Genomic DNA, 12,500 nt, shown 5'->3' with positions numbered 1-12,500 from the left:
CCCCTGCTCCAGTCTGTAACCCAGATAGAACCCTGTCTCCTGTCTCTATTCTAGAACCTCCCCTGCTCCAGTCTGTAACCCAGACAGAACCCTGTCTCTATTCTAGAACCTCCCCTGCTCCAGTCTGTAACCCAGACAGAACCCTGTCTCTATTCTAGAACCTCCCCTGCTCCAGTCTGTAACCCAGATAGAACCCTGTCTCTATTCTAGAACCTCCCCTGCTCCAGTCTGTAACCCAGATAGAACCCTGTCTCTATTCTAGAACCTCCCCTGCTCCAGTCTGTAACCCAGATAGAACCCTGTCTCTATTCTAGAACCTCCCCTGCTCCAGTCTGTAACCCAGATAGAACCCTGTCTCCTGTCTCTATTCTAGAACCTCCCCTGCTCCAGTCTGTAACCCAGATAGAACCCTGTCTCTATTCTAGAACCTCCCCTGCTCCAGTCTGTAACCCAGATAGAACCCTGTCTCTATTCTAGAACCTCCCCTGCTCCAGTCTGTAAACCAGATAGAACCCTGTCTCCTGTCTCTATTCTAGAACCTCCCCTGCTCCAGTCTGTAAACCAGATAGAACCCTGTCTCCTGTCTCTATTTTAGAACCTCCCCTGCTCCAGTATGTAACCCAGATAGAACCCTGTCTCTATTCTAGAACCCCCCCTGCTCCAGTCTGTAACCCAGATAGAACCCTGTCTCTATTCTAGAACCTCCCCTGCTCCAGTCTGTAACCCAGATAGAACCCTGTCTCCTGTCTCTATTCTAGAACCTCCCCTGCTCCAGTCTGTAAACCAGATAGAACCCTGTCTCCTGTCTCTATTCTAGAACCTCCCCTGCTCCAGTCTGTAAACCAGATAGAACCCTGTCTCCTGTCTCTATTCTAGAACCTCCCCTGCTCCAGTCTGTAACCCAGATAGAACCCTGTCTCTATTCTAGAACCTCCCCTGCTCCAGACTGTAACCCAGATAGAACCCTGTCTCTATTCTAGAACCTCCCCTGCTCCAGTCTGTAAACCAGATAGAACCCTGTCTCCTGTCTCTATTCTAGAACCTCCCCTGCTCCAGTCTGTAAACCAGATAGAACCCTGTCTCCTGTCTCTATTCTAGAACCTCCCCTGCTCCAGTATGTAACCCAGATAGAACCCTGTCTCTATTCTAGAACCTCCCCTGCTCCAGTCTGTAACCCAGATAGAACCCTGTCTCTATTCTAGAACCTCCCCTGCTCCAGTCTGTAACCCAGATAGAACCCTGTCTCTATTCTAGAACCTCCCCTGCTCCAGTCTGTAACCCAGATAGAACCCTGTCTCTATTCTAGAACCTCCCCTGCTCCAGTCTGTAACCCAGATAGAACCCTTATCCTTTGTCACTACAGTAGTGAGTCATTTAGCAGACTCTCTGATCCAGAGTCACTACAGTAGTGAGTCATTTAGCAGACTCTCTGATCCAGAGACACTAACAGTAGTAAGTCATTTAGCACTCTCTGATCCAGAGTCACTACAGTAGTGAGTCATTTAGCAGACTCTCTGATCCAGAGTCACTACAGTAGTGAGTTATTTAGCAGACTCTCTTATCTAGAGCCACTACAGTAGTGAGTCATTTAGCAGACTCTCTGATCCAGAGTCACTACAGTAGTGAGTCATTTAGCAGACTCTCTTATCTAGAGCCACTACAGTAGTGAGTCATTTAGCAGACTCTCTGATCCAGAGTCACTACAGTAGGGAGTCAGTTGGCAGACTCTCTTATCCAGAGCCACTACAGTAGTGAGTCATTTAACAGACTCTCTTATCCAGAGTCACTACAGTAGTGACTGCATCAGTTGTCATACTTTTTCCTTCATTATGTTTACATGTCCTTCCTGATACCTAGAGAGAAACAGAGTTATTGATATACTGTAGTACTCCATAGTACCATACCGTAACCATTCACCGGTTAACACGGTTAACTACTGACCGTACTGATTAAACTCTCTCTCTCCCCCTCCCTCTCTCCCCCTCCCTCTCTCCCCTCCCTCTCTGTCTGCCTCTCTCCAGCCTCGCCCATGCTGTCCCACAGGTTTGTGACGGTGCGTGGGGGCAGCCCTGCGGCCCGGTCAGGTCAGATCCAGCCCGGTGACCAGCTAGAGGCAGTGGAGGGGCGGTCCATTGTCACCCTGCCTCACAGAGACCTGGCACAGATACTGAGACGTGCTGGAAACACACTCAGACTCACCATCATACCAAGACTTAACCCCAGTGAGTTATATACATACCTATATCTAGTTATATACATACCAATATCTAGTTATATACATACCTATATCTAGTTATATACCTACCAATATCTAGTTATATACCTACCAATATCTAGTTATATACATACCAATATCTAGTTATATACATACCTATATCTAGTTATATACATACCAATATCTAGTTATATACATACCAATATCTAGTTATATCTAGTTATATACATACCAATATCTACATTTACATTACATTTAAGTCATTTAGCAGACGCTCTTATCCAGAGCGACTTACAAATCAGGAATGTCTCTAGACATTTACAGTTAGATCAAAATGCTCATGATTTTATGCTAGCTAATGTTAGAAAAGGAAATCTGAGACTACTGACCAGCTAGCTACTTACAAACATTATGGAAAAAAAGTGTAGCCTGTAAATCGATACCGAAGAAGTAGGAATAATAGCCAACGTGGAGGGGGGGAATAAAATGGATTACCTTGTCTATGAGGACATGACAGAGACTCCAAAACAACAAAACTAGTTCAGACACAACATTTCAGTAGATCAGGATCATTTATGGGATTGCAACATACTATTATAGATCACTATATTACTAACAACATGGAACGAAACCTACATCCAATTCCCACTAGTTATATACATACCAATATCTAGTTATATCTAGTTATATACATACCAATATCTAGTTATATACATACCTATATCTAGTTATATACCTACCAATATCTAGTTATATACCTACCAATATCTAGTTATATACCTACCAATATCTAGTTATATACATACCAATATCTAGTTATATCTAGTTATATACATACCAATATCTAGTTATATACATACCAATATCTAGTTATATACCTACCAATATCTAGTTATATACATACCAATATCTAGTTATATACCTACCAATATCTAGTTATATCTAGTTATATACCTACCAATATCTAGTTATATCTAGTTATATACCTACCAATATCTAGTTATATCTAGTTATAAACATACCAATATCTAGTTATATACATACCAATATCTAGTTATATACATACCAATATCTAGTTATATACCTACCAATATCTAGTTATATCTAGTTATATACATACCAATATCTAGTTATATCTAGTTATAAACATACCAATATGTAGTTATAAACATACCAATATCTAGTTATATACATACCAATATCTAGTTATATACATACCAATATCTAGTTATATACATACCAATATCTAGTTATGTCTAGTTATATACATACCAATATCGAGTTATATACATACCAAAATCTAGTTATATCTAGTTATAAACATACCAATATCTAGTTATATACATACCAATATCTAGTTATATACATACCAATATCTAGTTATATACCTACCAATATCTAGTTATATCTAGTTATATACATACCAATATCTAGTTATATCTAGTTATAAACATACCAATATGTAGTTATAAACATACCAATATCTAGTTATATACATACCAATATCTAGTTATATACATACCAATATCTAGTTATATACATACCAATATCGAGTTATATACATACCAAAATCTAGTTATATCTAGTTATAAACATACCAATATCTAGTTATATACATACCAATATCTAGTTATATACATACCAATATCTAGTTATATACATACCAATATCGAGTTATATACATACCAAAATCTAGTTATATCTAGTTATAAACATACCAATATCTAGTTATATACATACCAATATCTAGTTATATACATACCAATATCTAGTTATATACCTACCAATATCTAGTTATATCTAGTTATATACATACCAATATCTAGTTATATCTAGTTATAAACATACCAATATGTAGTTATAAACATACCAATATCTAGTTATATACATACCAATATCTAGTTATATACATACCAATATCTAGTTATATACATACCAATATCTAGTTATATACATACCAACATCTAGTTATATCTAGTTATATACATACCAATATCTAGTTATATCTAGTTATAAACATACCAATATCTAGTTATATACCTACCAATATCTAGTTATATACATACCAATATCTAGTTATATCTAGTTATATACATACCAATATCTAGTTATATCTAGTTATATACATACCAATATCTAGTTATATCTAGTTATATACATACCAATATCTAGTTATATACATACCAAAATCTAGTTATATCTAGTTATATACATACCAATATCTAGTTATATACATACCAATATCTAGTTATATACATACCAATATCTAGTTAAATACATACCAATATCTAGTTAAATACCTACCAATATCTAGTTATATACATACCAATATCTAGTTATATACATACCAATATCTAGTTATATACATACCAATATCTAGTTATATACATACCAATATCTAGTTATATACCTACCAATATCTAGTTATATACATACCAATATCTAGTTATATACATACCAATATCTAGTTATATACATACCAATATCTAGTTATATACCTACCAATATCTAGTTATATACCTACCAATATCTAGTTATGTCTAGTTATATACATACCAATATCTAGTTATATACCTACCAATATCTAGTTATGTCTAGTTATATACATACCAATATCTAGTTATATACATACCAATATCTAGTTATATACATACCAATATCTAGTTATATACATACCAATATCTAGTTATGTCTAGTTATATACATACCAATATCTAGTTATATACATACCAATATCTAGTTATATACATACCAATATCTAGTTATATACCTACCAATATCTAGTTATATCTAGTTATATACATACCAATATCTAGTTATATCTAGTTATAAACATACCAATATGTAGTTATAAACATACCAATATACCACTAGGTTACCTGCTGGTTACTAGTCCAACACTCTAACCACTAGGCTACCTGCTGGTTACTAGTCCAACACTCTAACCACTAGGCTACCTGCTGGTTACTAGTCCAACACTCTAACCACTAGGCTACCTGCTGGTTGCTAGTCCAACACTCTAACCACTAGGCTACCTGCTGGTTGCTAGTCCAACACTCTAACCACTATGCTACCTGCTGGTTACTGGCCCAACGATCTAACCACTAGGCTACCTGCTGGTTACTGGCCCAACGATCTAACCACTATGCTACCTGCTGGTTACTAGTCCAACACTCTAACCACTATGCTACCTGCTGGTTACTAGTCCAACACTCTAACCACTAGGCTACCTGCTGGTTACTAGTCCAACACTCTAACCACTATGCTACCTGCTGGTTACTGGCCCAACGATCTAATCACTATGCTACCTGCTGGTTACTGGCCCAACGATCTAACCACTATGCTACCTGCTGGTTACTAGTCCAACACTCTAACCACTATGCTACCTGCTGGTTACTAGTCCAACACTCTAACCACTAGGCTACCTGCTGGTTACTGGCCCAACGATCTAACCACTATGCTACCTGCTGGTTACTGGCCCAACGATCTAACCACTATGCTACCTGCTGGTTACTAGTCCAACACTCTAACCACTAGGCTACCTGCTGGTTACTAGTCCAACACTCTAACCACTATGCTACCTGCTGGTTACTAGTCCAACACTCTAACCACTAGGCTATCTGCTGGTTACTAGTCCAACACTCTAACCACTATGCTACCTGCTGGTTACTAGTCCAACACTCTAACCACTAGGCTATCTGCTGGTTACTAGTCCAACACTCTAACCACTAGGCTACCTGCTGGTTACTAGTCCAACACTCTAACCACTAGGCTACCTGCCCACTCTCAAATTCATAGACAGAGCTATGGATGCAAGGACTGACCATTCATGTTATCAACATGATAGTTTTAACCATGTGTTGAGGCTCTAGTGTTTTGTTTACATTTACTTTTACTACAAACATTTAAGTTAAAAAAGTTCATGTTTTGTGTTCTGATGGGGCACAACAGATGAACTGAGCTCATGAGGCATTTATAAGTTATATTCTTCAAGAATCAATGGGTTCATATCATGAATTTCCCAAAGTCCCCAAAAATGTATGTAAGAAACTGCACATTTCCCCTTTACCTTTCTCATCTTCTTCCCTTAGACTCCTCTAATCTGTCTTCCCTTAGACTCCTCTAATCTGTCTTCCCTTAGACTCCTCTAATCTGTCTTCCCGTAGACTCCTCTAATCAGTCTTCCTTTAGACTCCTCTAATCTGTCTTCCCTTAGACTCCTCTAATCTGTCTTCCCGTAGACTCCTCTAATCTGTCTTCCCTTAGACTCCTCTAATCTGTCTTCCCTTAGACTCCTCTAATCTGTCTTCCCTTAGACTCCTCTAATCTGTCTTCCCTTAGACTCCTCTAATCTGTCTTCCCTTAGACTCCTCTAATCTGTTTTCCCTTAGACTCCTCTAATCTGTCTTCCCTTAGACTCCTCTAATCTGTCTTCCCTTAGACTCCTCTAATCTGTCTTCCCTTAGACTCCTCTAATCTGTCTTCCCTTAGACTCCTCTAATCTGTCTTCCCTTAGACTCCTCTAATCTGTCTTCCCTTAGACTCCTCTAATCTGTCTTCCCTTAGACTCCTCTAATCTGTCTTCCCTTAGACTCCTCTAATCTGTCTTCCTTAGACTCCTCTAATCTGTCTTCCCTTAGACTCCTCTAATCTGTCTTCCCTTAGACTCCTCTAATCTGTCTTCCCTTAGACTCCTCTAATCTGTCTTCCCTTAGACTCCTCTAATCTGTCTTCCCTTAGACTCCTCTAATCTGTCTTCCCTTAGACTCATCTAATCTGTCTTCCCTTAGACTCCTCTAATCTGTCTTCCCTTAGACTCCTCTAATCAGTCTTCCTTTAGACTCCTCTAATCTGTCTTCCCTTAGACTCCTCTAATCTGTCTTCCCTTAGACTCCTCTAATCTGTCTTCCCTTAGACTCCTCTAATCTGTCTTCCCTTAGACTCCTCTAATCTGTCTTCCCTTAGACTCCTCTAATCTGTCTTCCCTTAGACTCCTCTAATCTGTCTTCCCTTAGACTCCTCTAATCTGTCTTCCCTTAGACTCCTCTAATCTGTCTTCCCTTAGACTCCTCTAATCTGTCTTCCCTTAGACTCCTCTAATCTGTCTTCCCTTAGACTCCTCTAATCTGTCTTCCCTTAGACTCCTCTAATCTGTCTTCCCTTAGACTCCTCTAATCTGTCTTCCCTTAGACTCCTCTAATCTGTCTTCCCTTAGACTCCTCTAATCTGTCTTCCCTTAGACTCCTCTAATCTGTCTTCCCTTAGACTCCTCTAATCTGTCTTCCCTTAGACTCCTCTAATCTGTCTTCCCTTAGACTCCTCTAATCTGTTTTCCCTTAGACTCCTCTAATCTGTCTTCCCTTAGACTCCTCTAATCTGTCTTCCCTTAGACTCCTCTAATCTGTCTTCCCTTAGACTCCTCTAATCTGTCTTCCCTTAGACTCCTCTAATCTGTCTTCCCTTAGACTCCTCTAATCTGTCTTCCCTTAGACTCCTCTAATCTGTTTTCCCTTAGACTCCTCTAATCTGTCTTCCCTTAGACTCCTCTAATCTGTCTTCCCTTAGACTCCTCTAATCTGTCTTCCCTTAGACTCCTCTAATCTGTCTTCCCTTAGACTCCTCTAATCTGTCTTCCCTTAGACTCCTCTAATCTGTCTTCCCTTAGACTCCTCTAATCTGTCTTCCCTTAGACTCCTCTAATCTGTTTTCCCTTAGACTCCTCTAATCTGTCTTCCCTTAGACTCCTCTAATCTGTCTTCCCTTAGACTCCTCTAATCTGTCTTCCCTTAGACTCCTCTAATCTGTCTTCCCTTAGACTCCTCTAATCAGTCTTCCTTTAGACTCCTCTAATCTGTCTTCCCTTAGACTCCTCTAATCTGTCTTCCCTTAGACTCCTCTAATCTGTCTTCCCTTAGACTCCTCTAATCTGTCTTCCCTTAGACTCCTCTAATCTGTCTTCCCTTAGACTCCTCTAATCTGTCTTCCCTTAGACTCCTCTAATCTGTCTTCCCTTAGACTCCTCTAATCTGTCTTCCCTTAGACTCCTCTAATCTGTCTTCCCTTAGACTCCTCTAATCTGTCTTCCCTTAGACTCCTCTAATCTGTCTTCCCTTAGACTCCTCTAATCTGTCTTCCCTTAGACTCCTCTAATCTGTCTTCCCTTAGACTCCTCTAATCTGTCTTCCCTTAGACTCCTCTAATCTGTCTTCCCTTAGACTCCTCTAATCTGTCTTCCCTTAGACTCCTCTAATCTGTCTTCCCTTAGACTCCTCTAATCTGTCTTCCCTTAGACTCCTCTAATCTGTCTTCCCTTAGACTCCTCTAATCTGTCTTCCCTTAGACTCCTCTAATCTGTCTTCCCTTAGACTCCTCTAATCTGTCTTCCCTTAGACTCCTCTAATCTGTCTTCCCTTAGACTCCTCTAATCTGTCTTCCCTTAGACTCCTCTAATCTGTCTTCCCTTAGACTCCTCTAATCTGTCTTCCCTTAGACTCCTCTAATCTGTCTTCCCTTAGACTCCTCTAATTTGTCTTCCCTTAGACTCTTCTAATCTGTCTTCCTTTAGACTCCTCTAATCTGTCTTCCCTTAGACTCCTCTAATCTGTCCTCCCTTAGACTCCTCTAATCAGTCTTCCTTTAGACTCCTCTAATCTGTCTTCCCTTAGACTCCTCTAATCTGTCTTCCCTTAGACTCCTCTAATCTGTCTTCCCTTAGACTCCTCTAATCTGTTTTCCCTTAGACTCCTCTAATCTGTCTTCCCTTAGACTCCTCTAATCAGTCTTCCCTTAGACTCCTCTAATCTGTCTTCCCTTAGACTCCTCTAATCTGTCAGAAGGCCCAGAGTTAGAGGCTGACGGCAGGACAAGGAAAAGCCACAGACGGAGGCCCAAGGTGAGGCTTGTATGTGCATTTTTTATTTATTTATTCATAGTTGTTTTGTGTGTCCATCATGTCAGATAATTCCCTCTCTAATCATTTGGTGTATTTACAATTGCCCGGTCAATCCCAGAGCGATAGTATCATCTTTCTGTCCTCTCTAACTCTCTCCTTCTAGCAGCAGGACCAGCGTTACTATAGTGTAGACCTAGAGAGAGGTCCTACAGGTTTTGGCTTCAGTCTGCGGGGGGGCAGTGAGTACAACATGGGCCTGTATGTCCTGGGACTGATGGAGGGAGGACCTGCCTCGCGCAGCCACAAGATACAGGTGAGACAGTCAGCTGGGTGTGTTGGGGACTGATGGAGCGAGGACCTGTCTCGGGCAGCCACAAGATACAGGTGAGACAGTCAGCTGGGTGTGTCCTGGGACTGTTGGAGGGAGGACCTGTCTCGGGCAACAACAAGATACAGGTGAGACAGTCAGCTGGGTGTGTTGGGGACTGATGGAGGGAGGGTCTGCCTCACACGGCCACAAGATACAGGTGAGACAGTCAGCTGTGTGTGTGTGTGTGTGTGTGTGTGTGTGTGTGTGTGTGTGTGTTGTGTGTGTGTGTAATGTGTGACTCCTCTAAGTGTGTGTGTGTGTGTGTGTGTAGTGTAATCTGTGTGTGTGTGTGTGACTCCTCTAATCTGTGTGTGTGTGTGTGTGTGTGTGTGTGTAGGTGTCGTTGTGTAACCTGTATTGTATTGCTGTTGTGTAGGTGAGTGACCAGCTGGTGGAGATAAATGGTGACAGTACAACAGGAATGACCCACAGCCAGGCCGTAGAGCAGATAAGAAGAGGAGGACATCGTATACACCTGGTACTGAAGAAAGGAAATTTACGTCCCAGACTATGGTAAGAGACAGGGAGGAAGGATACGTCCCAGACTATGGTAAGAGACAGGGAGGAAGGATACGTCCCAGACTATGGTAAGAGACAGGGAGGAAGGATACGTCCCAGACTATGGTAAGAGAGAGGGAGGAAGGATACGTCCCAGACTATGGTAAGAGAGAGGGAGGAAGGATACGTCCCAGACTATGGTAAGAGACAGGGAGGAAGGATACAACATCCCAGACTATGGTAAGAGACAGGGAGGAAGGATACGACATCTTTCTGTCCCAGACTATGGTAAGAGAGAGGGAGGAAGAATACGTCCCAGACTATGGTAAGAGACAGGGAGGAAGGATACGTCCCAGACTATGGTAAGAGACAGGGAGGATACGTCCCAGACTATGGTAAGAGACAGGGAGGGGAGGAAGGATACGTCCCAGACTATGGTAGGAGACAGGGGGGGGTCCTGGGAAGGATACTGTCCCAGACTATGGTAAGAGACAGGGAGACGTCCCAGACTATGGTAAGAGTTGGGGACTGGGGAGGAAGGATACGTCCCAGACTATGGTAGGAGATACAGGGAGGGGAGGAAGGATACGTCCCAGACTATGGTAAGAGACAGGGAGGAAGGATACGTCCCAGACTATGGTAAGAGACAGCTGGAGGAAGGATACGTCCCAGACTATGGTAAGAGACAGGGAGGAAGGATACGTCCCAGACTAGAGCAGTAAGAGAGAGGGAGGATACGTCCCAGACTATGGTAAGAGAGAGGGAGGAAGGATACGTCCCAGACTATGGTAAGAGACAGGGAGGAAGGATACGTCCCAGACTATGGTAAGAGACAGGGAGGAAGGATACGTCCCAGACTATGGTAAGAGACAGGGAGGAAGGATACGTCCCAGACTATGGTAAGAGAGAGGGAGGAAGGATACGTCCCAGACTATGGTAGGGAGGAGACAGACTATGGTAAGGAGGGAGGATACGTCCCAGACTATGGTAAGAGACAGGGAGGAAGGATACGTCCCAGACTATGGTAAGAGACAGGGAGGAAGGGGATGGAAGGAGGACGTCCCAGACTATGGTAAGAGACAGGGAGGGGAGGAAGGATACGTCCCAGACTATGGTAAGAGACAGGGGGAGGATCCCAGACTATGGTAAGAGACCCAGACTATGGTAAGAGACAGGGAGGGGAGGAAGGATACGTCCCAGACTATGGTAGGAGACAGGGAGGGGAGGAAGGATACGTCCCAGACTATGGTAAGAGACAGGGAGGAAGGATACGTCCCAGACTATGGTAAGAGACAGGGAGGAAGGATACGTCCCAGACTATGGTAAGAGACAGGGAGGAAGGATACGTCCCAGACTATGGTAAGAGACAGGGAGGATACGTCCCAGACTATGGTAAGAGACAGGGAGGAAGGATACGTCCCAGACTATGGTAAGAGACAGGGAGGAAGGATACGTCCCAGACTATGGTAAGAGACAGGGAGGAAGGATACGTCCCAGACTATGGTAAGAGACAGGGAGGGGAGGAAGGATACGTCCCAGACTATGGTAAGAGACAGGGAGGAAGGATACGTCCCAGACTATGGTAAGAGACAGGGAGGAAGGATACGTCCCAGACTATGGTAAGAGACAGGGAGGAAGGATACGTCCCAGACTATGGTGGTAAGAGACTACAGAGACAGGGGGAGGAAGGATACGTCCCAGACTATGGTAAGAGACAGGGGAGGAAGGATACGTCCCAGACTATGGTAAGAGACAGGGAGACTATGGGAGGAAGGATACGTCCCAGACTATGGTAAGAGAGAGGGAGGAAGGATACGTCCCAGACTATGGTAAGAGACAGGGAGGAAGGATACGTCCCAGACTATGGTAAGAGACAGGGAGGATACGTCCCAGACTATGGTAAGAGACAGGGAGGGGAGGAAGGATACGTCCCAGACTATGGTAGGAGACAGGGAGGGGAGGAAGGATACGTCCCAGACTATGGTAAGAGACAGGGAGGGAGGAAGGATACGTCCCAGACTATGGTAAGAGACAGGGAGGAAGGATACGTCCCAGACTATGGTAAGAGACAGGGAGGAAGGATACGTCCCAGACTATGGTAAGAGACAGGGAGGAAGGATACGTCCCAGACTATGGTAAGAGACAGGGAGGGGAGGAAGGATACGTCCCAGACTATGGTAAGAGACAGGGAGGAAGGATACGTCCCAGACTATGGTAAGAGACAGGGAGGGGAGGAAGGATACGTCCCAGACTATGGTAAGAGACAGGGAGGGGAGGAAGGATACGTCCCAGACTATGGTAAGAGACAGGGAGGAAGGATACGTCCCAGACTATGGTAAGAGACAGGGAGGGGAGGAAGGATACGTCCCAGACTATGGTAAGAGACAGGGAGGAAGGATACGTCCCAGACTATGGTAAGAGACAGGGAGGAAGGATACGTCCCAGACTATGGTAAGAGACAGGGAGGAAGGATACGTCCCAGACTATGGTAAGAGACAGGGAGGGGAGGAAGGATACGTCCCAGA

The 12,500-nt window shown here is 42.9% G+C and overlaps 1 protein-coding gene across 4 annotated transcripts in view; it reads left to right on the top strand.

Moving 5' to 3' along the window:
• Positions 1–12,500, top strand: part of LOC124045454 (membrane-associated guanylate kinase, WW and PDZ domain-containing protein 3-like) — a 108,605-nt gene that overhangs the window by 92,076 nt on the left and 4,029 nt on the right. For 2 of the 4 annotated variants that reach the window (XM_046364754.1, XM_046364757.1), the window contains 4 exons: positions 2,022–2,222; positions 9,031–9,116; positions 9,271–9,420; positions 9,854–9,990. In XM_046364754.1, coding sequence (XP_046220710.1) covers positions 2,022–2,222; positions 9,031–9,116; positions 9,271–9,420; positions 9,854–9,990 — 574 coding nt within the window. The remainder of the gene's footprint in view (positions 1–2,021; positions 2,223–9,030; positions 9,117–9,270; positions 9,421–9,853; positions 9,991–12,500) is intronic. The other 2 variants (XM_046364756.1, XM_046364755.1) reach the window with 2 other exon arrangements.

Source organism: Oncorhynchus gorbuscha, linkage group LG10 (assembly GCF_021184085.1).
Source record: "Oncorhynchus gorbuscha isolate QuinsamMale2020 ecotype Even-year linkage group LG10, OgorEven_v1.0, whole genome shotgun sequence".
Classification (NCBI taxonomy): domain Eukaryota; kingdom Metazoa; phylum Chordata; class Actinopteri; order Salmoniformes; family Salmonidae; genus Oncorhynchus; species Oncorhynchus gorbuscha.
This window is presented reverse-complemented; position numbering and strand designations above follow the sequence as displayed.